General features: G+C 31.8%; 2 protein-coding genes across 4 annotated transcripts; one reads left to right on the forward strand and one right to left on the reverse strand.

Annotated features, from left to right (window-relative positions):
* The first annotated feature begins 4 nt into the window (after positions 1-4).
* Positions 5-21,985, forward strand: LOC141452450 (acid phosphatase type 7-like). Of its 3 annotated transcripts, none has more exons than XM_074124623.1 (10): positions 5-157; positions 3,198-3,379; positions 6,264-6,458; positions 7,948-8,156; positions 8,682-8,779; positions 8,862-9,039; positions 11,178-11,320; positions 19,988-20,159; positions 20,253-20,390; positions 21,497-21,985. In XM_074124623.1, exons 2-10 carry the CDS (start codon positions 3,202-3,204, stop codon positions 21,566-21,568), a joined length of 1,383 nt encoding a protein of 460 aa, XP_073980724.1. In that variant the 5' UTR covers positions 5-157; positions 3,198-3,201; the 3' UTR covers positions 21,569-21,985. The 3 variants fall into 3 exon arrangements, with proteins under 3 accessions (XP_073980724.1, XP_073980725.1, XP_073980723.1); XM_074124624.1 differs by lacking the exon at positions 5-157 and adding an exon at positions 1,571-1,717; XM_074124622.1 differs by lacking the exon at positions 5-157 and adding an exon at positions 2,561-2,717.
* Positions 20,941-25,209, reverse strand: LOC141452453 (beta-1,3-galactosyltransferase 5). Its single transcript, XM_074124627.1, has one exon. It carries the CDS (start codon positions 24,979-24,981, stop codon positions 23,848-23,850), a length of 1,134 nt encoding a protein of 377 aa, XP_073980728.1. The 5' UTR covers positions 24,982-25,209; the 3' UTR covers positions 20,941-23,847.
* Between the last annotated feature and the right edge of the window lie 1,973 nt (positions 25,210-27,182).

Genomic DNA, 27,182 nt, shown 5'->3' on the forward strand with positions numbered 1-27,182 from the left:
CAGAAAAGCTTGGAGGTTTCGTATTTTGAAGGCTGGGGGCATTATAGTTCTGTTGAATTATTTAAAAATGTTCGTAGGGAGGGAGTTATAGATTTTATTTGGTGATTTGATTAAAAAATTGTTAAATAAACTTGAATAGTAGTCCTAGTTTAAGACCGTAAGTAGATAATCAGCTTATACTTCCCCTTATTTATATTTTTTTTTTGTTTTGTTTAATAAGATAGTCTCAATTGATTAGAATTATCACCCTTAATGATTCTTGCTGCGTAATTGATAAGAGTATGTTGCTTACTTGACTAAGTAAAGCTTTAAATCTGTGACTACCTTATTAATTTCTTTTAATTAATACTTTATTTTCCGTACAGTATTTCTAACGTGGATCAATTCAGAACGATTATTACCAAGATTTCTCTTTCAATTAAAGAAACATAAAAATGTGGTTTGATTTGCGTTGCTGAATAATATAATAGTTGATTTTGTCCGTCATAGTATGTTTTTTTTTTCTCCAATTCTGACATTGTCAGTCGTGCAGTTGGTCAGAAGTTTTGGAAGCTTAAAAATAATTATTCTTAAACATCTGTACCAAAAAACAAGAATTCTATTTATGATAAAATCAATGAATCTTATTAGATACTAACTTTTGTTCTAATTTTGACTTTAATTCTCCCTTCATAAAAGGAAGTATTGCATTCGTGCAGATATCCAATTTTGAGTTTTAATTGAAAATACTTTGAAATCACCTTTTAAGTGAGCGATTTTTACAAATCGGCAAGTATGTTTGACTACATCCATCATAATATAAGCGGGAAAGTATCATCAATGCGGGAAAAGTACTATATTGATATTTTGCTTAGGTACCAATATTTATTAAAGAGCGTTTTGGGGATAAAGGTAAAGTAGACTTCCGATTAATTTGCATTTTTACCTTCCCCTTATAATAAAAATTAAGTAAGGAATTACAAATTTGAAGAATATCTGTACCACTCATTTTTGCGTTTTTTCGAGAGGTGTTCAAGTAAGATAGATTTTATCACTAACACTAAACCACCACGCTGAAGTTTCAAAGTGGAAAACAGTGTTTGATTTCTGAAGTTGGGTACCATTTTCTGTCATTTGTAAGAAAAAGAAAATGGAATTACCTCCATGTGATTGTTCCGATTTATTTTTGGGATACAACACCGTAACGATACTTACTTCTTTTGAAGTGATTGGGCTTTCTACCTATGCAATATTGATATTAAAACTTTACACTTGAAATTATTATTGATTACTAAAATATAGATAACTTGACTGAAATTTACAACAAATGATAAGTTCATCAATTGCCTCCCTCTATTAAATAAATTGTCAAACATTGATACAGGGTTTTTTAAATGTCCCATTGGTGGCTCTCCTTTGAGTGAGTTATTGAACTCCACAGCCGAGTTAAATCGCCAAGCCATTGACGTCTCAGATAGAGTCAAGGATGAAAACTGGTCAATGAGAGGCTTGGGATGTTCGGAGAGGCGAGAGTGAAACTTCTTGGCGCGGAGAGAGTAAAATAATAGATACTTTTGGATCAGAGTAAATTTGTGTGGAGGTTTGGTTTGGTATATTGCGCTGAATTTACGTATTGCAATGCTTGGAATGTGCAGATGTTGGAATGAGTCAGTATCGCGTTATATGTTACTTCGTCGTTATTAGCTCCAATTTTGGTCGTTTGTTAAGGAATCTTGCTGTAAGTTGCAGTTTTTTTTTTTAAATTCAATTTATCATTATCACGTTTTATCTTAACTTTAATTCCTTTAATATTGAAAGAAATTGCTTCGAATTATAAAGAAGGTTCCTTTATATTCCCGCCTGAACTAAAAAGTTATTTATTTATGTTTAAATTGCTGTTAAAACTGTCAAGTATTGATAAAAGTTCTTTTCTATTGAATAGTGGTATCGAAAAGGAATTAGTGCATTGGGTTCCCACGCTCATAAACTTAGTTGCTTCTAGTGGATTTATTGGTTGATTACACCAACGGCATCTTTAGGAGGAGGGACACGAGAAAATATTATTTATGGTTCCCCGTTTACCCTTCACCAATAAGGGGCACTTGGAGCGATTATTAGATATCCATCCAACCAGATAAGCTGAAGGGTTATAGGGTACTGCGTACGAGTGACGTAGACGCCTAGAGTTGGGTAAACTAGGAGGTACAGCTATTTAGTCTTCCCTTCTTATAGATTCTTTTGAAAGATCAAAAATTCAGAGGGAATTTACTTTGTTAATCTCTAAACTATTCTAAACCTTATAGTTAGGTTTAGACCCAAAGTAACCACTAAAAAGGTTTTGCTTACTTTTGGCTTAATTTTATTTTTTTGGAATAAAAAATATTAAATTAATAAAAAGAAATTTCTTAGAAGTGCAGTGACCAGGGCGTATTATCTTAAGTGAACCTAACCCATCTGGAAGTTAAATATCTTCACTAAATTTTATTTTTTTTTATAGATACTATTAGAAACATATCAGTAGTGAACAGGCTATTTGCTATCTGCTTCCTGAAATGCTGTGGCTTACATCCCGTCATGAAATATAAAATTGTTAAAAAGTCTGACAGTCCCCAATTTTGAAATTTTTATAGTTTTGATTTGCAGTCGTATTGTTATTAATAGTTATACTTTTTGAGAATTTTTACAAACATATTTATGGTGAATCGACGGCTTATTAAGTTGTATTTGTGTATGTGTGGGTGAGTTCTTTCTCTTTATAAAGCATTTTCTGATTAATGTTTACCTTTAATGAAAAAGGAAAACATTTCAGGAACATAAATGTTTAGGTTCATTGACAAGAAAATTGTTGAGGTATTAAAATTACCGAATCGTAGATGTGATTATTAAGGATGCCTTCTATTTGTAAAAATATTTTCTTTATAAAATTTGAAGTAACCAAAATATACGTTAAAAAAAATGTTAGAAACTTAAATGAAATGTTGTAGATGGGTGGTTTGAATGAAACCGTATTCGCATAGGAGATATTTCTATAGCCATCAAGTACTTATTTTAGATTTTAGCCGTTTGAAATAGTGGCTATCTCGAAATACTTATTTAAAATTACGAGGAAAAAAAAAACATAATGCGTGAATTGACTAAAATTTATAAATATTTATTGTATAAAATTTTTAATTTCATCAAATACTTATTTAATAACAAAAATCATTTAATTTTTTCAGAAATATGCAAATATTGTTAGTTCTTATAGGATGCTTTGTAGAGCTCATTCAGTCTGCAATTCCAGCAGATGAGTATATTTCTTTAACTCACATTGAATATGTTAAGAAGCCTCAACCACATCAGAAATTTAAGCAGGACATTTTGCATTATCAACCTGAACAAGTACACATTGCTCTTGGTCGTAAGTAACTTTTTGAATTTTTTGTATTGCTTTTGTTTGTCCAGCAATTACAAATAGAGCTCATGATGAATTAGTTTGGAATATTAACGGTTTTAAAAATTTCACCCTTAAATTTCTAATATTAGTGAGTTCGTAGTGGTCATTTATTGTCATTGTTACTTATGGCGTATCTAGGCGCTGGTGTAACTTAACAAATAAATTAAAAAAAAAAAAAAATTAATGAATCTCCTTCTAGTCCACGGATTACCTAACTTTTACTCTTAAACATAATGGATGGGTAACGATGTGTCCTTTTGGTGTGTTACCTGATCATTTCTTCATGTTACACGATTGGTTTAGAAACTTGAAGGTTTAGAACAGTGGTTTATTTTGAGACAGGAATTACTCGTGTTTCTTAGTGAATGGACACCCAGACATTGTTGAAGTTTCAGCTGATCAGCACACAAAACGTAGCTTCTAAAGGGATTTTTATTTGCTCGAATAGTCAGGCTGAGCCGTAGGGACTAAATTTTTTAATTCTCCACTAGAAATCGAAGCTGGAATGTTCTGGAAGACTGGAGATAGAAGCATCTTCCGTCAAGGAAGTTCTTTTATCAAGGTGCTATATCCCAGGGTATCCTAGAAATGAAAGGTTGTAGGCACCTCTCTTGGTCCCAGAACTGCTGTTGGCGTGCCTTAGATCACATATTAAACCTAGCATCTAGGAGCGGCCAGTTTCACAGAAATTCTTACTTGATTAGCTCACAAAGTAAAAAGCCGATTAGATTCTATATGGAGCTGATGTTAAGTTGATTTACTGACTGTCTTACGATCATCATACTGACGAGTTTCCATTTTGGGTTTTGATGTTTAATGGAAATATCTCTTTATAATGGGGCTCGCCAGGCCAGGCCTCGACTGTAGAGTTTGAAAGATAGAGGAAGAAACGATTATTTATTTCATGGCGATTCGATTGGGGTGTATGGAGATTAGATTCAATATCTTTCTTGTTAAGTATTATCTAATCTCTTCTTTCCTACATATATATATATATATATTATGATTTAAGGCGCGTCAACATCTAAGGTTATTGGCGCCCGGAGCTTTTTTCAGTGCACTGCCGGCCTCTGGACAGTGTTCTCTCGTTACAGACAACACTGTCCATCACCGGACAGTGAGCTGTAAGAAGCTCCTAGGAAGAAAAAATCTATGGGTCAGCAGCTGGATTCGAACCCGGGACCTCCGCGTGGGAGTCCAGTATGCTAACTTCATAGCTAATCCCTTCCTTTTCCATTTAATTGATCAAAAACTATAAATAATATTACTTCGTTTGTCTTGAACTTCCATAGTTAGCCCTACTTTGAATAGTATAGCAGACCTCATGTGACTTGATTAGCATTGAGAAATATTCCGACATCTCTGAAAACTATACTTTAGAAACGTCAGAATGAACTGCGTCAATTAGTCGTATTTTTTTTTTTTTTCATTTAGAGTTTATGTTTTTAGAAAAGCTACATTAATTAATATACAGCTTTTTAATGAATATTAAAGTACGTAACTCTTTAATAATTATAATTGCGTTTATTTAAAAAATAATAATTACAAATTCACATTACATTACAAACACATCTACATGGACTGTGTCCGTCTGCAGAGTTGTTTTAACAAATTTAACTAAAAATTAAAAATTAAATTCGTCAATTAATGTTTTTCTATACTTTAATGCATTTACGTCAAAAATAAACAAATTCTGCCAATTCCGGCCATTCAAATATAACAAGAAACAATTAAAATCTAACTTTTCCGTATTTAATGCTGCCTTTCTAAACCCTCGCAAAATAGGACATTCAGCAATGAAATGATAGACGTCTTCCACAACATCAAGATTGCATAATGAGCAAATGTACACACGTCCAGTTACAAAGCAGTTCAATCCCAATAATTCCCCCCCTCATTTTCATCAAAGTGGACATAAAATACCGCGTATTACTGTCATTTATGTAATTGTTATTTGTGAGTTGAACATGTAATCGCTTATATACTTTATATAAGTATATATAAGGGATTCGCTTGGTCCCTTTTGGAAATTAAAGAATTCTGAAAATCAATTTTTAGGACCTCCAAAAATTGATGATAGTACTCTTTATCATCATCTTTATAAATATTAACGGCATCAAAATTTTGTTTGCTGCACAACTCTAACATCTCTTTAAACCAATCAATTTTCTTTTCTATCATATACAGAGCTATGCGTTTTCTAATTAAATTTGTCGGCCACGTTAATACTTTCCGAACATATTTAAGATGAAGCTGCAACGTAAAATGAAACAAAGGGTATCTACCAGTCTCAAGATATATAAAATAATTGGGAGAATATTTCGGTAAGGAGAACAACCTTTTAATAAAATATCTTTGCAACATTTCTATTACACTATATTCCCTGTACCCCCAGACTTGAGCGCAAACAATTGCTCTACAAAATAGAGTCAACCTTTAATATAAACTGCAACTTTTTAAGAATAAATAAGAAATTCTGTTGTGCGTGTTTGCTTTAATATTATCTCTTTTATATATACCTAATGGTTTTTATTATTAAATAAACATTTCTCGCAAATTCTGTTGATATTGTTATTTATGCGCATAATTTAATTTCTGGAAAGATTGTATTTCTTAATATCTTCCAGTTTGTTTAATTTTGGTTTCCAATAGCTTAACTTTTTCTGTAATATTTAGCTGCAGGTTTGTTCTTTTTTCCCTGCATATTTGCAATCCTAAGCGTCTCCTAAACTGTTATGATGGTTAAATGTAAATTTACAGTGGTACTTCATCTTTGTAATTACTTGTAAATATTTATAATAAAGTTTATCTCTCTAATCAATCTCTATTTATACATTTTTGTTTACAGAAGAATCAGATGAAATTGTAGTAACTTGGACTACCTTTAATGCAACATCAAAATCTATTGTTGAATATGGGATTAATGGTCTCGTAGATACAGCTTACGGATATTCAAAGTTGTTTGTTGATGGTGGTCCTTTAAAAAGAAAACAATATATACATAGAGTACTTTTGTCTGGACTTCTTCCTAAAACTAAATATGGTATGATGCATTTCATATGTGAGTATTAAAAATTAATTAAAAAATATTAACAATATTTTGGGATTGATAATCTCTCCAATGAAGTAATTACTATTGTTATTATTTTCTGTCTCTCGTTTGAGGAAGTACCGCAATTAGGCATTTTTTCGATTTGTGTTTTTGACGGAAACTGCGAACAGTTTTGATGTATTCTCCTCTTCTCCCAAAATGTTTCCTACAATAATAGTGTTAGATCTGCTTCTAGGTAATGAATGAACGAAGTTTAGAAAAAATTCGTAGAGTTACTTTCAGAAAATTAACCTTCGAAAATCCACCCAGTCATGTTTCTCAAATTACCATTCTCCCCAGTTAAGTGCAGACTGTTGTTCAATGGATTCCTTTTGTTTACATTAATTAGATTTCTGCATAATCCTTAATTATTTAATACTACTACTGGCGCTACAGCCCATTACTGAGCCTTGGCCTCCTCAATCCGCTTCCGCCAGTCACTCCTATCCATTGCAGCAACCTTCCAATTCCTCACTCCAAGCAGGTCCTTGGCATCCACGCATACCCCATCATTCTATCTCAATTTAGGCCTGCCCACTCTCCTGATCCTATGTACTTCTTCTTGCAGAAGCCGTTTAGGTGTTTCCAAATCAGACATCCTTGCCACATGGCCTGCCCACTTTTGTATTTTTTGATATTAAGTTGCTTCTCATATGCTTATTCAATCCATAATAGCACCTATTGGCCAACATACTCCTTCTTTTTATTTCTAGGGATACATCGTTATCCCTAGAGATTAAGGTTCCGAGGTATATGAATGAATCAACTTGTTCAATCATGTAATTGCCAAATGTTACGTGCGCGGGATGATCTGCAGGTCCTTCGGCTATTAGATATTTGGTCTTAGCAGTATTTATTTGTAGTCCCACTTTTCCAATCACTCTAACCAGATTAAGGAAGGCCCTTTCCATATCTTGGAAGGATCTTCCAATTATGTCCACGTCATCTGCGTAGGCTAAAACCTGGACAGACTTGTGGAATATATTACCGGATAGCGGGATTTCTGCCTCATGCATTACATATTCCAAAATAAGATTAAACAGTAGGCAGGATAGAGCATCTCCTTGCCTTAGACCTTTAGTGCTGTTAAATTCCGATGAAAGACACCCTTTAATATGCAGTGCGCACACAGTGTCTTTCATTGCCCCTTAATTCTTTAATGTGTATAAACCTTCAAAGTTTTCATCCTCTTTCAGCTCTCGCTATTGGAAAGTTTGGAAACTTTCCTTGCTATCCACTATTGGTTTCTCACTTACCTCTACAGTAAACAGAACTTCTTTTAGAGATACCTCCATCCATTTTCACACCCGCATGTGTCTTTTTAATTGCGGTGTAATGTAACAGTCGCGTACTGTCCGGTAGTAAAAGTTTTATAAGGGTTGATTATCTATAAATATGTACTACAACCTAGTAACTTTGTATTTTCCTTTCTGTTGTACAGAGTATCACTGTGGTAGTTCAGAGGGATGGTCAGACCTCTTCTGGTTCGTTACAGTAGACAATGGCACCAACTGGGCACCTAAATTAGCCGTCTTCGGTGATTTGGGCAATATAAATGGCGTTTCATTACCATATCTTCAGCAAGAAGCCCAGAGAACATTGTATGATGTTATACTACATGTTGGCGATTTTGCATATGACATGAGAACAGTAAGTAGAATTTCAATCAGGTTTCATGGATTATATGTATTTAAAAATTACCTGAATGCATTCATTATTCAAATTTTAGCCTCTTTTGAATTGCATAGCCAAAATGTGTATTTAACATAGTTTATAATGTTCTAATATTTAAGTAATTCTTTTTCTCTAAAGAAAGTCTGGGAAAACATGATGTAAAATTGAGTTAAAAATGAAAAATCGTAGGAAAGGATTTGCAATACAAAGTTTATTTAATATGGGTAGTATAAAAATAGTAGTTTTTGAATTTCTTCGTGTCAGTTTTGATGTTTTGGGGTCATGCATTATTTTGTCGAAAAATGCTATGAGTTATAATAAAGTGAATAATGTAATTCTTGACCAACACGAGTTTATGTATCCCAACAGACCATTGTTGTTCAGGTGCATCCATAATTGGTTTTGGTTATCTGTTATAAGCGTCTGGCATTTATATATAGCTATATATAATTTGAGACCAAATAGCGACTAATGTTATAAATTTTACTATTTGATTGATAGGAAAATGGTAATGTAGGAGATGAATTCATGCGCCAAATCCAACCAATTGCCGCATATGTTCCCTATATGGTTGCGCCTGGTAATCATGAAGAGGCTTAGTAAGATATTTTTTATTACTTTCAATGCTTTATTTTTTATTATCAAATCAACTCATCTATCAATTTTTTTTTTTTTTTAAAGTAATTTTAGCCATTATCGTCAGAGATTCAGCATGCCCGGGCCATATGAAAATTTGTTCTACAGTTTTAATCTAGGACCAATCCACTTTATCTCTATTAATACTGAAGCATATTATTTTTTGGAATATGGTATAAAACTTGCTATCAAACAATATCTTTGGCTTGAAAATGATTTGAAGGTAAATAATCAAAATAAAAGTATTAAATATAATTATTAAAATCACATATGTTATTATTTCAAGTGTGATTTTATGACAATATTAATGTATGCATCACTCAACGTTTCACTTTCACCTGTTCAAACGATTTAAATTTACACAACTGTTATAAATTGGAAAAATATTTTTTTAGTTAAACTGATTTCTCATTTACTGAATCGCTTCCATTCTAATTAATCTTTTCTCGCTAACACTACGAATATCGAACACTACGAAAAATAACTAACATAGCAAACACTACAAATAATCAAAATTTAGAGAGTATACACTAGAGTACACTATAATATACACTTGTACACTATAATATACACTAGTATACACTATAATGCTTTAAACCACTCAGCTATTCCCTTCCCTATCAGACTGTTTGTTTTTATTGTACGAAAAATTTGTATGTAATTAGTGCGGTAGAATTTTCTTATTCGTGATTTTAAATTACTTTCCACACTACTTACACAAATAACTAGTTTAATTACTTAAAAACTTTGTTTATTGGATAATTCTACAAAATTAGAATGATAAAATTTTGCAATATAAATTTTATAATAATAATGAGCATACAAAGCTGATAACAGAATAAACATTTTAAAATATTACTTTGTTAATTTAACATTAGTGCTGGGTTCTTTTAAATTCTGTAAAATAGTTATATTTATATAAAAAAAATACATATAGTTTTAAGAAACCTCATTAGACAATATAATGGAAATCTTCAGCATCTTAACATACTACCCCCACACTAGACTTAAAAGAACAGAACTAAACAGACGCTATCGACTACTTAAAAGACTCTTAGACGATAGATCTAAACTGTCTCTGTGATAACAAAAGAGTAATTTATACTTCTATTTTGAAACCCATCTGGGCGTATGGAATAGAGCTGTTGGGTTCAACCAAACGCTCCAATCTCCGAAGGATTCAATCTCTTCAATCTAAAATACGTACTTCGAACTATAGTACACGCTCCATTTTATGTCTCCAACCTGACTATACACACTGACCTTAACATTCCTTTTAACACCGAAGTTGCTAAAACACTATAGAAAACTCCACTTCAGCCTGCAATCTCATATAAATCCTCTAGCTCAAAATCTTTCTTCTAGAACTCTTCCTGACAACCCGACAAGACGCCTTAAAAGACAGTGGCCTCGTGATCTTCTTTGCAGTGAAGAGAGTGACTAACCATCTAATATTTGGGAATGTTACCATTGGGTAACTTCTCCACTCGTTACTGATCATTTGTTACTCGGTTATAACTGTTACTTATAGCGCTAACGCGCTGATTGTAGCATAGATAAACGCAAAAAAAAACATTTAGATAAATGACAGTAAAATTAAATATGATATTTTGAGGAAATGAATGTTATGTCAGAGAATAATTCAAACACAAAAGTACAAAATAGACAACAATAGTGCATGTTTAAGCCCTACAATAATAATGATCGTAATTAATCCCTCGATAGTAAATTTATAAATATTGTTTGCTTTGCTATCATCTAAGCACAATAACTTTTCAAATTGGACTAAGTTAGAAACCTGCTCCTCTTGAAATTGAAATAGTAAGAGTTTATTTCTCAGCCAATCTAAAATTTTACCTTCTGTAAAGAAATGACAAAGATCGCCCATAGAACTAGCCTCATTACACAATTTACATTAGTTTTAAGGAAGAAATTTGTATTTCAGTCCATTAATAAATAATCGAACAGATTTTTTAGAAGCTAGTCTAATCTGAGAAATAACTCTGATTTGACTGATTTGAGCAATTGAATTCAGGTACGTTTCTTAGCCACCTAATAAACTAATATTTCTGTAGAAAAAATTAAAAGTTGAATTTTATCTTATTTTATCTATATCTTTGCTCAACAAGTGGTTACAGAATGCGCTAATACAGCCTTTTTTATATCTTATAATGGTATCATGGTCCTCACTGTCCGACAAATGTTCTTTACCAATAGCTAGATAAGTTTTTAGTTGTAGAGTCCAGTTATACGGTATGGAAGGGCAGTCAGTAAGAGCAATATAAATTTATTGTTTCATATAAATTTAAATTATGTAAATATTATTTGGCTCTCCCTTAATATATAACTTCTGTTTTGTAGGAAGCTAACAAACCTGAGAATAGAGCTAAAAGGCCATGGATCATTACATATGGCCACAGACCAATGTACTGTTCGGATGATGACGGCGATGACTGTACAAAACATTCATCAAGAGTGCGTGTTGGATTTCCAATATTTGATTGGTAAGTGCTTTTTATTTTATACAGTTTTTACATACATATATTGTCTTTTTTTAAAATAAACATTTTCTGAATTTTTTCTCCAAACTTCAAATTTTCTATTTCTTATAACATATACGATAAAATAAATATTAGTATAAATCTCATTTGACTTATAAGAACTATAAGAAAAGATAGTATTTTGTTTTGCAATGAATGAATAACGTCAGAGGTCTTTCTTTAAGAAAATTTTTATCATAGTGTGGAAATCGTTCGTGATTTTGGGCATTTTGAATGTTCATTTGAGTGAAATTACATGTCAGATATTCTGAAAAATAGGCATTCATTCGAAACTAGTCAAAGCCTTCAAAATGTTGCATACTGTTAAATTTCTGGCACTGCGGATCCAGTTGTCATGACTGACCCTCCGCTAAGTGTGTTGATAGTCAGGAATGATAGATTGGTCTTGAAAGATCTGATTTTTGAAGCTTTTGAAGTTAGTATCAGTAAAGCATCTATTATCAGACTTTTGCCTGTTGAGCTTGAAGTTATACCCTTTTTACTAAGTGATTTCATATATACAGGGTGACCAAAGTTATATGCTCCACCCACTTTTTTTTTTAACGGCGGGAAATTTCGAAAAAATAAAAAATACGTATTTAATCATTTTTAGTCTAGTTTATTTTCAGTGATTGACCCATTTTTTTTAAACCCCTGTATCTCGAGATACAGCATTCAACTTTTGTTTTTCAAATGGAACGTTATATTTTTTGTTGCATATTTTTGTAGTATTTGAGCTCCTAAAAACAACAAAAAAATTTTTTTTTTAAATCGGTTAGGTTTTTCAAAAGTTATGGTAATTTAAAATATGAAAAACAAATTTCAGTTTACTGTCAAAATTACGTTATTTTTTTAAATGAATCTGTTCAAACTGGGCACAACCAACGGATAAGCAAGCCAAAACTCTGGACTCCCACGCTTTGCTTGTAGCAGCACTTATGGTAGGCGAAGTCAAGATCTAGGCAGGCTAGAGTAATTCGACGTTTCAGATCATCGACTGAAGCCACGGGATTAAGGATAATTTACACTTTATTTTTTTAGGTATCCCCACAAAATATAGTCCATTTGGGTCAAGTCCGGTGATCGAGGTGGCCATTGGAAGGGACAATGAGTCCTTACGCACTTTTAATGGAAATTTCTGCCCAGCTAACCTCGAACCACTCTCGCCGGACAACCATCTTGTTGAAAATACATTCTATCCGACGTTGTAGATGAACATCTTCAAGCGGAACTGGCAAAATGTCTCTGAAAAAAAAGTTGGATACCTTTCACCAGTTAAGTTCTCTCTGTAGAAGTATGGGCCGATTAGTTGATTTCCTATAACTCCACCTAAACGTTTGTAGAAAAAGCAACCTGAACGTCGAACTTCTAGCCTGGCCTAGATCTTGACTTCGCCACGATAAGTGCTGCTACAAGCAAAGCGTGGGAGTCCAGAGTTTTGGCTTGCCTATCCGTTGGTTGTGCCCAGTTTGAATAGATTCTTTAAAAAAAATAACGTAATTTTGACAGTAAACTGAAATTTGTTTTTCATATTTTAAATACCCATAACTTTTGAAAAACCTAACCGATTTAAAAAAAAAAAAAATTGGTTGTTTTTAGGAGCTCAAATACTACAAAAATATGCAACAAAAAATAGAACATTCCATTTGAAAAACAAAAGTTGGATGCTGTATCTCGAGATACAAGGGTTTAAAAAATGGGTCAATCACTGAAAATAAACTAGACTAGAAATGATTAAATACGTGTTTTTTATTTTTTCGAAATTTCCCGCCGTTAAAAAAAAAGTGGGTGGGTAACTTTGGTCACCCTGTATATATTTTTATGCTTTAAGAATTTTTGGTGCAGGTGAATAATTTTAAGAATTTGATTAAGGACTTAGGCCAGAAATTAAGGACTGCCACACTAATTGAAATATGTTGATACAATAAATAGTGTTAGATACTTATAGTGTTATGAAGAGTCTAAAGGGTTTCACCTTTTCTTGACTCCTTTTTAATAATTTAAAAGACTGATAAGTTTTCAAAGTCTTTCAAACGCTGGTGTATCAAGCATCAAACATGAACTTTAGTACAGCTAGGATCAAAGATGTTGGCCGTGTATCCTTCTACAATTGGAGCTTATATTTCTCTGAGGCATAGCTTATTTCTTAATTTGCATCTGGTGATTACGTTTTCAATCTAAAGGAAATCAGGTTTCTTTTCTCGATTAATCTAGACAGATTGGTTAACAAAAGAGGTACCAATTTATTTTCTGAATTCTGGCTTAGATCTCAATGGCCTCAAGCAATCTAGAAGATTCATTATCATTCGTGCCGTCAGTTTTGTAAGATTCGACCATTCCTCACTCTTTTAATGGCTATAACAAAAACTTTCATTTGAAAAAAATCAAGAATAAGGGTTAACAAAATGTACACAAATCATTATCAAGTACCTACAATAATATTTAATTTTCTGATTTTTTTTTTTAGCATAAACATTTGGAACAGATTTTATTAAAACACATACGCTTTTTCCGAAATTTCTAACTGGCTGAAATTACCATCTGAAATCTGAATGAAATGCTAGGATTTTGCTACTGATTCGTGTATCTTTTGTCATTCAATCAACACTTCACTTCTTAAAGTGGAAAGTTTGGCAAACAATATTTGAAATCTTTTGTAAAAATTTTCTCTGATCCTTGGTTGTATTGTAAACATGTTTACAAATCTAATGATATATTAATATTCGGATATCGGAAGTAATTTGGCTGATTTAAGCCGGAAGTTAGAGGATGCTTTTATTAGTGCTCTGTGATTCTAGACACCCAAGACACATTTATTTGACCGTCTGTGTCAAACAGATTTTTCATAATCAATGAAATACTTAATGTTTAATCAATTAATTAAAGAAAACTCAATTAATTAAGGTAAAAACAAGAAACATTTCTCAAAATTTTCCGTTTTTTCCCTATTTTTGGCAAAGTTTTTCTCAAAATTTATTTAATCCGCGATATTGCAAAAAAATTATTCTTAAAGAAGAGATTATATTCTGCTTATGTTACAATAAGAATGTTCCTTTATATATAAGAATATTTTGGAATTTTACTTAATACAAAAAAAAAAGGAAAAAAATTGTCGAAGTTAGGTTTTTCAACAGTTCAACCGCCCTACCAAACAATTTAATACAATTTTTGTTTCAAGAGCGAGGATACATACCCCCAAAGACGTCATCTCTTGGTTATGGTACAAGCAATGGTCTTTTTTTCGAAAATAAGCTAGAAAACAGCGCGTTTATTTAAATTTATTAATTAAATATGGTTTCAACACGAATAAAATAGTAATATATTCCAGAATTATAGTTAAAATTTAGATTAATTTATTGAAAACCGTATACTAGTATTTTGTAAACAGGTATTCCTGATTTAAATATGGTAAACAAATCAATCATAATTAGTTGACCTAAGGAAATGTTGAAATGGTGTTTAAGGACCTCTTTATATAGAAGCTAGTGATGGTTTGTTGGCTCAAACATGTGTTATTCATAAGCGACTAAAAATATCTAGCCATATTTCCCATTTAAAGAAATAAAAAAAAAATATCAATATCACATGTGCGTCTGGATGCGAAAATAAATTGGCTAAACGCCATCATACCAAAACTTGGGCACAATATTAATCCAGCTTTTTTTTTTTTATTCATCTTCTTTAATAATAATTAAATAAGTTAATGTTAAGACAGAAAATATTCCATCATTTCATTCAACGCTTATATAAATATTTACTTTTATTAAAGTTACTAATCATTTAATGAGTAAATGTAAAAGTTATTCTTTTTAATCTTAACTTTTGTCATATAATTGTAAAACTCCAAAAACTGTATATTATTTAAAGTTAATTGACCTAAAAATCATTCAGCAAACCATAGTACGAGTCAGTAACGATTAAGTGAAGCCGAAATCTCAACACCAAACTAATTAATCTACATCTGATAGATGAAAGTTCGTTGCCGGTCAGGGATACTATAAAATGTGTGTTAAGGTGGATAAAGTCAAAGATACTAACCAGCATTGCGGCCTTAACCACATTTTCAACGGGACAGGAGATGTTTAGGTTAACGAAATTAGGACAAAACTATGTGTAGATGACGGACTTGATAACAAAAGATAATAGATGACTTGATTAACCGAACCTTGACAGTAACTGAGGACCATATTAAAGAAGGGAACGTTACCTTTTTTTTCCCATTCCTCTTGAGCTTTTTCATTTAATATGATTTGGTATGAATTTTAGTAGTCTTGTTTTCGAAAATTTGCTTTTAGACTTCAGAGTAAGGCCTTGGGCACACAGAAAGCGGTCGGTCGCGGCGGTCTGCGATATGGGGACGTCACACAGGAAGCGATTTATTTGTTAGAGCGGTCCACTTTGGTAGCTTTCTTCTTGAGAAGTAGTAGTGCGTTTTTTTTGTTTTTTGCTTTAATTTGTGTATATATTGTATGAGCTCGGACGAAGAACAACTCCTTCTGCTTTGCAATGCAAAAAGAAGAAAAGACGAAGTTGGGTGCATGAAATTAATAAGAAGAGAGAACAATTAGGGGAATACCACCATGTATCGAACTGGAGTCACATGAAGATAGGTTCTTCTTGTATTTTCGTATGTCGCGAGAATGAAATGAAAAATGAGTAATAAAGTTTCTTAACATTGGAATCTCTATTTCGTATAACTAGGAGGCAAGGCGGCCACGTTGAAATCTGTAATTTTGTACCACCAGACCGTTTGTCGTCGCGACGAAGACTAGCCCGCGGCGGTAGACCGCGTTCTGTTTGACAGAGATAATGCAACATTGTGTAATACAACTAGACCGCCTGAGTCAGAGATCGTTGCTCGCCGCGACAGACCGCTTTCTGTGTGTCTTTTCTTCTTTTTGCTTTGCCAAGCTAATAGCAGAAGGAGTTGTTCTTCGTCCGAGCTCATACTCAATATATAAAAATTAAAACAAATAACAAAAAAACGCACTACTACTTCTCAAGAAGAAAGCTACTAAACTGGACCGCTTTAACAAAAGAATCGCGTTCTGTGTGACGTCCCCATATCGCAGACCGTTTTTTGTGTACCCAAGACCTAAGTATTGACAAATTCTGTTAATCTTATCTGATAAAAAGTACACATATTGAATGGTATAACAACATTAGAGAAAAAAATTGTAGATTTAATTTTTTTTTAAATTTATTTGCTATTCACAATCTACAAAGAATAAAATTCGTAATAAGTGAATACGATAAAAGAAGTCTTCATGACTTGAATTGGAAAGTTTGGTTGAACCCCACAGCTCAAGTCCGTAAGTCCAGATCGGTTTGAGTACGCTGTTATATATTAGTTGTTTATGTTCCAGTGGTAGTTTGGATTGTCTGCCAATTAGTCGCAGTAGTAATTTGTTTCGTCGGTTGAGTTCTAGTCTTTTCAGTTTAGTGTGTGGATTAAAATTTCTAGATTTAAAAAATAAAAAGAAAAAATTATAATGATTTACTAATTTAAGTCGGTAAAAAAACTATTTTTTCTGAATATCTCTCTGTTTTTGTTGAGAAACCTACTTTCTTACCATGGATCTATCGAAGCCATTACTGTTTGCTGTCAGGTTATTACTGTAATTTAAATAAGGTGGTTATTTAGCCATCGATGTAATTTTGGGTAACATTATAAGTAATATTCATCATTTTTCTGGGTGTCTTTTTTGAAAATTAATATAACACAATAAAAATAAATTATATTGATCTATGTAATACTGTATTTCATTGTTAGACAGGTTAGTAAGTATGGTCAGCTTTCATCGCTTATATTTTGTTTTGTCCTGCAGATTTTAATTTTCGACCTAAGAACTGTAGCACATTAGTTTGGTTACTTAATTTAAACATTAATTTCAAGTGTTAACTGCTGATTGTTTCTTAGCTTGTGATTGTTTGGGTATTATAAGAATGATATATTTTTAAATATATAATCAAAACTAATGTGAAGTTAGATATTCCGTATGAATCTAGAATGACCTATATTCTTAGTTGAAACTTAGGCAAACTTAAACCGAAATTAAGACCTTATTTGGCAATAATTTCTCATTCTTGAATTTATAAGGTATGGCTACCTATTTATAAGGTATCTAAGGTATGTATAATGGCTAATGAGTGGATATTGATATTTAGTTGTTGGTATGTCTGTTAATTGTATTGAATGGCATGTTGTCAGATAAAAGCTTAATGACGTTTCCTAAGAGTTCCCCTCTCTTCCCCCCAAAAACGAAATTCCTAGGACAGCATTTTTTAAAAAAAGTTATGTTCTTTTGTAAATTGACGTAGAACATAAAGGATAACGAAAAAAAGGTGGTTGGAATCATTTTAATAGAAAATTGCGGGAAAAAAACTAGAGTATTGTAGAGTCAAATTTTCGGGTGAAGTTATTTGTTCAACCACCCCCAAATAAATGTTAGATTTGAACAAAGAATGGCCTAAATGTAATATTAATTAACATATTTGTTTTCCACATCTGTGCGTGGAATTTTTGATTCGAATTTCAGCTTATTTTACAAAAATGAAATTCGGTATCAAAAATATAAAATCTTAGAAAATCATGAGTTTATAAACATTTTAGTGCCATCATCATCATCCTAATTCTAACTTTATCTACCTCCTTAGCAGTGTGAGGCGCCCTGCGCAATAAGGAACAAACCTTCTTGTCCTGAACCAGGTCTTTCTCCTACCTCGCACAATTTCACGATCGCAGAAAGCTTCCCTCTAACTCCATCCACTAGGACACCTTCTGTTCACTTCAGCCTCCACATAAATCTTTTTTTACCAGTGGAATTCCATTCGCATTAAGTGGCTGTACCACCTAATTCCTTATTCTTATACGAAAATTGTACTGGCTTGGTTAATTTTTTGAACTAAATAATGTGTCGTTAGGGACACACTATTTTTGTTTCAAAATTAGATCTGATATCTTCTCCCTTTCATATTAAATGCCTCTGTGGATGTATTTGTCGTAAACAATAAATGTAATTACAGTTACAGAGAGCAGTTGATAACCTCCTGGCTAACCTGGTTTGTGAGCCAGAGGTGGCACCCTTGATGGCACAATACATGCTGCACAAGCTGCGATAAGTGCATTATTTGACAAATTAAGGAATAAGTTCGTTCCTTTTCATGAAAGGTGTAAAATTATTTTTTGGCCATTTTGTGTATGCTTGAAAACATCTAGAGCTCTTAACATTTGATTTTTCTTAGAAAATCATACTTACTTTCCTATATTAAGAAAAATACTAGCTTTACTGCCTAGGCAATATTTTCAGTAGAAAGGAGTTGAAAAAATACATAAAAATGACCTATCGAGTGCTCTTCTTTCTCTTTGATAACAAGTTAAAAAATTGAAATATGATTAATAAATATCAGATTTTGAAATGGCCTTGCACCTTTAATTTTAAAGATATTTATACTCTTCAAAACTGTGTATATGGAAATGGGGGTCAACTGCGAACCTTTACTTTTGGTCGCGCGTTAGCCGCGTATGCAGACAGGAATCTAAAATCAAGTCACATATTCTGAAACTAGAGGTGACGGGCAACAAATTTTCATTCTACCATTTTTCATTCAGATCAACCGTTTAAGCATGAAATGCATTTGAGCCGTCTTAAAATGAGCACCCTGTATATAAGGATGCCTCGGGGCTATAATCAAGGCCATGTGAGCAAGATAAAGATAATGTGCTCATTTAACCAAATTGAGCCACTATTTTTAACATCTTATCCAACTTTTTCCCCCTATTTTATATAAATAGTTACCACCTGTCTAGTTTTAGTTTACCTTGTCTCCCTTTCTTGGTTTATTTATTTATTATTTTTTTTGTTAACATTATTATTTTAAATAATTCACCATTTCCATAATATTAGTGTATTCATTCAACTAATAAAGTTTGATAAGAATTTAGTGAACATTAGTGAGCATTAGGATTGGAATTATGGAAACAGAAAAGTCTAGTGAAGTGATTCAAACACTTAATAGAGGAGATATATCAACTAATTCAAAAGCTAAGAATACTATTATCATCGCAAATTAAGAACCTTCGTGATAATTTTAGACCACTCGACAAACGTTCTAAACTGACCCTGACGAACAAAAGAAAATTATACATCGCCCTAATTGTCCCAATATGGACATAAGGAATACAACTTGTACGGAAGTGTCAAAAAATCGTAAGATCAACCGACATCAAACCTTTCAGTCTAAAATTCTAAGAACAATAGTTAACGCTCCCTTCTACGTCTCCAATCACTCAAAAAATTCTGACCTCACGAATTCACGAATTATAATTCGCTAGCACGACACCTGGCGTTGCCTAGCCTCTAGATCTTCCTGCAGTTAGTAAAAGAGAGTCTTGGGACCAAAAATCTCCGATTTCTACTCTTAACCAGCGAACATTATTTGTGGTTAATTTATCCTTGGTTGTTTCATGAAAGTTGTTGCACGATCCACATTTTAATATTCTAATGATTACATTGAATTTAGAAAAAATTCTCCTACATGTCCATTTGATGTTTAAATATGCCTCAATTTAAAGGAATTCAGCTTTATACTCTATATAATATACGTTACTTAATATAATAATTTTTTTAGTTTTGGTTTGGAACAGTTATTCTACGATAATGGTGTCGATTTAGAAATCTGGGCGCACGAACATTCTTATGAACGCTTATGGCCAGTTTATGATCATATTGTTAGAAATGGAAGCTATAGTCAACCGTATGTAAATCCTAGAGCACCTGTCCATATCATCTCAGGGTCTGCCGTAAGTAAGAATTATTTTTGATGTTGATATTTTATTTTTATCTGATTTCTTGTCAATAATACTTTTTCTTTTTAATAATTTTCTAATTTACAGGGTTGTCTAGAAAATACGGATCCCTTTATTAAATATCCGCAGTCATGGTCTGCATTTCGTAGTAGTGATTATGGTTATGCCAGGCTTCAAGTAATAAACTCTACTCATCTTTACATGGAACAGGTGTCGATAAATTTGGTAAGTGGTAATTTACATTTATGTGAGTTCCAATTACACATATTATATATATATATATATTAATATAGATTACAAAGAAATCTTCAGGGCAGAGTTAGAGAAAAGAAGGCTTTACAGTTATTTGACCCCTTTACTTTTTAAAGTTCCACAATGGTTGAAACAGAAATTTACGAGCAGTAAAAAATATTTTTCTTAACAGTTCGCCACATTTTGATTTCATAAACTGTAAGTGGCTTGTTTTCAGGATATCTTCATAAAAATTGTGAGAGAAGCCAACAACGCCCCCGCTTTATAGAGTTGTCTTTACTTTCATTTTTTCCCAAACATTTTTACATTGTATTCAATGATAAAACGCGTTTTTGCTTACGAAAATTGAAGTTGGACGTTCGCTACAAGTCGATAAGTGATCCTAGCAAGAATCAGAGTATGAATGTTTATAGTTTGATAGTTTTAAGTTTACACTAAAGATTCATTGTTTTCAACTTGTTGCCCAACTTTCTAAAATAAATATAGTAGTTTTCAGGAATAGCAAGTGGACTACTATTGATAATTTGGCTTTATATGTATATTTATAAAATAATGTTTATTAAAATAGGATGTTACAACAATGGTATAAAAAACTTTTTCGTAGATCTAATAAACATACAGTCTCTATAGTTTTAATATCTATAAAAGTTAACAGTCCTTAAAATATTATATAACATAACAAAGTAAAGTTTAGTTTGTTCCCCATTTACTCAAGTGGCGAATTTATTAAAAATATACAATAAATCATTAGATATAAATAAAACAATTATTTTTTCTAATCCATTTTATAGAGTATAAAGTAAGGATTGGTTAATGAATAGACCTTGAAGTTATAGATGGTTTTATCGGCAATGGCCGCCGTCATTTTTAAGACCAATTATTTTATTTAACTGTGATGCCTTTCATCACAGTATCCAATTAAGAGCTTAGAAGTGGAAAGATACATTGTCATACACCTTACATCTTCCATACTACTTACACATCTTCTTTCATCTTCCCACTCTTAAAATCCCTCCTCTAGATCCTTGACTGTAACCAGTTACTTTTTTATTTAATTTTTAATTTTTTTTTGTTTACAGAAAGGTGATGTGATAGATTCCTTGTGGATAATAAAAGATAATCATGGACCTTACGGATCTGAACTGTCTTAAAAACGTTATTGAATTTCCCAGAAGATGAATAGTTTTATTCTTTTAAGGGGATTTTACTTACATTTAAAGCATTTGTTAGTTGTAAATTATTGTTTTATAAAGTATCTTCCCTTATGTAATTATATACATTTTTATCTTTACTGTATTATAGTTTATTATAATTAATATAATTTGTACATACAATTTATTTTACCTACTCAGGTATCGTAAATATTTTTATCTTGTTACCAAATTTAGTAATATTTAACAATAATTTCGAACTAGTCATAAGACCCAAAAAACTATTGTATTAACTAAGTATTATATAAGTAAAATAGTAGTTACCGCTTATAAGGAAGTATTATGTATATAGTATACATAATATATGTTAAAACTCATATTTATAATTTTTAATAAAATTCATTCTTTTATCAGTTCCATATTTTTCTGATATAAAAAGAAAATTTTATAAACGTTTACGGTTCCTTTTTAATTTTATCTTTCAACCAGAATTGGTATGAAATAAATACTTATTCTGGTGGAAGAGAGAGTGAGGAATGAGCTAGAACAGCAGAATATTGAGAACTGTTAGAAGTTTTCCAGTGTTTTCGAGAGACTTATTTTCGAGAAATCCATAACATTTAGGTAATTTCTTTTCCGTCTGACCATTTTCTGATCAAGATAAATTAATTAATTAATTCTCTAAATCTATTTAATGAAACACTTTTGTAAAAACAGTAGCTTTATGAAGTAAATTAAAAATGGCAGTTTCTTTTTAAGCTTATGACTGCAGTTCCATCAATTAACTTCCAAACAATGAAGAAAACAATTATTCGGCCAAAAGTGATGAGCCATCCATGTGAAGGTTAAAACACGTTTTTTAATTTAATTAACGATTTTATTTGGAATCCAGATTCCGTAGATCTTGAGACCCTAGGCTGAAGCTTAATTAGCCTATAGGAAAATCCGGCCCTGATTGTAGTATTTTTTTTTATTCATGGTGGCGCTAATTGGAAGACCCATAAAAAAGTGTTGGGCATCTTTTAATAACACTTCTTTACTGCCAGTGGTGGGAAACTACTGAAATTCATTTTTCAGCGAAAGCGTTTTTTTTAGTGATGTGCCCTTTTCGATAGGCAGAAAATTATAATGTGAGGGTAAAAATTAATAATTCATTTTTAGGTAAATATTCTCATTGAAGTATGTATTTCTGCCCCAAGCACGACACCTGATAGATTTTAAAACATATTTTTTGTTTTACTTAGTGGTAAAAATAGATAAGGTGTAAGAATTTTTTTCGGAAATAAATGTTTTTAGGTTATCTTGAAAATAAACTTCTTATTTTGTTAAATATATGTACTTAGCTTCTTTTTTTCTTTTTTTTTTAATATACTTAAAACTGGTTGAGAACAAAGTGATTTGAAGATGAAAAATCAGAGAAAGCTCAAACTCGAAATTTCTTTGATTCCTGGGTGGTAAATGGAGGCACAAAAATATTTTAAAGTATAGTATTATAGATTGCTTAGGAGGCAATGATTGAAATAGAAATAAAAAAACTTGGAATAAAGTGCTAAAATTCTTTGGCAGCATTTTTCAGTGATGTGCCTTTTTTTGAAAGGCAGAAAATTAGAAATAAGTGGAAACTGCTAAAAAAATATTGATACATGTTTTTCCAATAAGCTTCAAAGGTCTAAACATATATAATAACTTTTATTTGAAACATATATATGAGAAAAATTGATACCGACTGAACAGTGAGTCAAGGTGCTTTTTCAAGCGATATAATGGTAATTTCTGAACTATACTGCGGAGCTTAAAATGCTAAGTATCCTTAACGATTAATCAGGAATGTGTCTTGGCTGATTTTATCATCTTTTGCAAGAAAGAGCAGGAATAGTGTTAAGATTGCCCTGTTCTTTTTTTCCTGGATTCTTGAACTGTAAATAGTTTGTGCATCCCGCTTAGTTATATTAATTTTTTGGGGGGGAGGCATTCTTACATCTAATATCAGCGCATTACATCTTCAGTAGCCATCGCCCAACTTTGCGCTATAAGAGGGCAAAGCCATTTATTATTATATAAATAAAAAATGGATTTCAAGTCCATGTAACGATTTTAATATTAAAAGTTCGATCTTATTCAGTTGTAAATACTAATTTCAAGATTGGATAATTTAGCTGAATGTGAGAATAGAGCTTAGAAAACCACAGATATCGCAATTGTGGGAAGTTAATGAACACTAAAACCTGAATTTCTGAATATTTTTTAAGAAATTGAAATGTAAAGATAAAAGTTATTGACTAAATTTTTACAATACTAAAATGAGGCAGACCTTTACCTAAAGTAGGCATTCTTCTTTTAGCTACACACATTTTTTCCACAGTTTTACCTCTTGGTAAAGTTCTGCAAGCATTCATAAAAGTGCGACATGTATAACAATGATCATGAAATTTAGTTTGTAAAGCGTAATCACCACTAGTTGGTGCTACAAAGAATCCACATTTCATACGGAGTCTAATACAACATTCAACAACTTCTGGATGTAATGAAAAGTATTCACTTAAATCAATAAATTTGGCATTTAATTGATTAGCCAAAATACCGGTAATAAATAGATCGTCAATCCAAAAATATGGCACCATATGCGCTGAATTAACCAGTTTTAAAGCAAGTTGTACGCTAACGACGTACATCCAGCCCGACAAGAACGATGGATAAGTGTTATCGCTGTACTCTTCACTTGTAACATACCACTTGTTGGCTTTCATCCTTATTGGCCTTAAATCTTTTAACAAATATCCAGCCAGTTCTGTTTCTTTTAAATGTTTTTTCGTAATTATATTATTCAAGTCGTATAAGTCCACTAATATATCATCGTCCATTTTAATTATATATTTCAAATTATAGCACTTAGTTGTAGCCCACTTCAATCCCATAACATGTTTGTAAGTTAAATTTTTATAATCTTCTAAAAAATTTCCTTGAATTAGATCTCCGTATCTACTATTTTCATGGAATAATGCATGCTGCGTTATCCGATCTCGTCCGTTAGGTTTACATAAGGCCAATAAAAACAATCTGACAATACCCAATTTTTCCAATTCATATCTTGGATAAGCTCTACGAATTGCTCTGCGAGCTTCAACATTGCCAGCATACGATGTTATTATCTGAATTGTTGATATATTATGTTTACTAATATATAGTTGTTTACAAGGATTATTACTTATTAGATAACGAAATTCTTTTAAATCTAATAATCTGTTAGTAGGCACAACTGACGAATTATTTAATTTGAATAAGTCAAAAGTATAATTGTTAAAATTAATTTGTTTCTTTACAATTTTAAAACTGTAATCCTCATTATTGCTGTTGAAAAAGAAAAAACATCCTGTCATAAGTAGTAAGAACAAAAGGCCATACTTGTACTTCATATCATCATAATAATTTAGATTTGTGGTACATCTACAGTAAAAAGAAAAAGTTACCACTAACTATAAAGACAAAGAAAAGAATCACAAACTAAACTATGTCTTACTTTGGACATAATATAAAGCAAACTGAGTGTTTACAACATTCAGGAGGAACAAAAAAGCAAAAATTCCGCTCCCCACTATGAAAGCGTCTCCCACACATGTGTGTGCTCACTTTCTATTCACTTTACCTTTCTAAAATAACTAATTATAGAAAGGATGTGTGGCGGGGCGCTGCGAACAAGTATTAAGAAGGAGGAGACATCACCTGTGTGTGGAAGGGGTACTGTATTCCTGTAAATAAAGTTAACAAATCTTGTCTTTTCTTCAAGATTCTCTTTATCATATTGCAATTAAATCAGACTTTGAAGTATATTGCTGCTGTTGCTATTACCTTCTACATTTATTATAAATTTTAACGCTTGTACTAAGTATATTTTCCTTAGTTGATTTTAATAGTATTAAATAGACGTTTGTTTTATCTTGTGTTTCTACCAGATAATATAAATTAATAGCTTAAATAAAAAAAATAAATAAAAATAAAAACCCCTGTTATCATAAAATCAAATGGCACCTGGGAATGCAACATGCAATGGTGGTTGATTTTTCTGCAACATATTTTCTTCCTCTCTTTTAATAATTCATTTAGAAGGAAGAAAAAAGTTTAAATTAAATAATGAAAAGTGGATATAAACGAAGAGAGCTGGATTTAAACTCTTTACCTTTATTTCCTACAAAGAGCTGGCTATTTACATATTTTTCCCTCCTTTTCCTTTGATGAAAGCATGCCATTAGTTAAAATTTAACTAATTTTACATTAGTTACGGCAACGTAGTGAATTGTTGACTGAGAACAACAATTTTCTTGAAGTTGCAGAGAATAGTACTAAAAATATTTTTAAAATAGGACTTCTTATACAGCTGATGAAAAAAAAATATATATATGTGTGTGTGTTTATATATATATCTAATGTATAATCTAATATATATAGAATCTAATGAAAGATCGGTGTTTTTGCAATGAGAGATCACTCAGCTTCACAACTCTTCATCTGATAAGAGGTGAGTTAAACGAATCATCCTCAAAACACCTACGTGCTTGCTTCTGTTTGGCAGATGGTATGGTGATATTTGGTAAATACTTTGCACGACTCACAGAAAAATTTAAAGCTTAACAATGACTTCAAAATAAAAATTGAATAAACAAAGTTTTAGTGTTCCATTAGTCACTGAGATAGAAAAGGATCAATCCGTTGTTTCATCCAGGACTGAGGCTAGATTGTAAGAAAACTTATGTGTAATACTATAAAAACTAAATATTCGGCAAAATGGAAAATTTAAATTAGCCACGGATTTTTTTTTTTTTTTGCATTAGACGATGTCAGCTAGTTCCAAAGTAAGTGTTATTGGCAAAGAGTAAATCTAACTTCTGGGAAAATTGACTAAGCTGAATGCGTCGTTATGGTCAACAATTTAGATTGCTCTGAACTGTGGTTGAATAGATTTTTTTTTTTTTTTACAAAAAAAAGAACTGATACATCCAAACGTTGACTTTAACAATGTAGATCTAATGACGGATCCTTGGTGACCCGAAACGTCATTCACATAAGAAGATAAAAGAATTCAGTCTGTTAGACGGAAAAGGTGCTCATTCCAACTCAAGATAGAGTCAGTGAACTCATGAACAGGCATCTTATCATTTTGTGCAAACTATAGTATCTTCTGATCGCTTTCACTTTTTTTTGTTTTCTTTGTCACAAGATAGAAAGGAAGGAGTTATTTGAACTAGTCAAACAATACAACCATCTAAACCGAAAAAGAAGAGCGAAAACGTACCTAAAACCATTTTCATAACATAAGCAAGGCGTGGTTCTTACCACTATTTGACTTTTGAAACTGGGATGTCTTCACGAATTTGTATGAGAGTTTAAGGTTAAGGGATCAAATTATATCCGAGAGTCTTATAGCTGCTCGTGATGACCTAAGAAAGAAAAAATGCTATATAAAAAACCTTCCTTGAGGGAATCGGAGATTTCGAGTTCTGCGCCTAAAAATAAAAGGAACTATAAAAATAAGGAATGACTAGAGGAAAATGATCAATCTCCTATTCAAACATGTAAAATGAATGTACTAAAAAATAACTAAGGTTAAGTTAAAAAAAAA

This window comes from Rhodnius prolixus, unplaced genomic scaffold (genome assembly GCF_049639745.1).
Source record: "Rhodnius prolixus isolate KJV_2025 unplaced genomic scaffold, Rpr scaffold_3, whole genome shotgun sequence".
NCBI lineage: Eukaryota > Metazoa > Arthropoda > Insecta > Hemiptera > Reduviidae > Rhodnius > Rhodnius prolixus.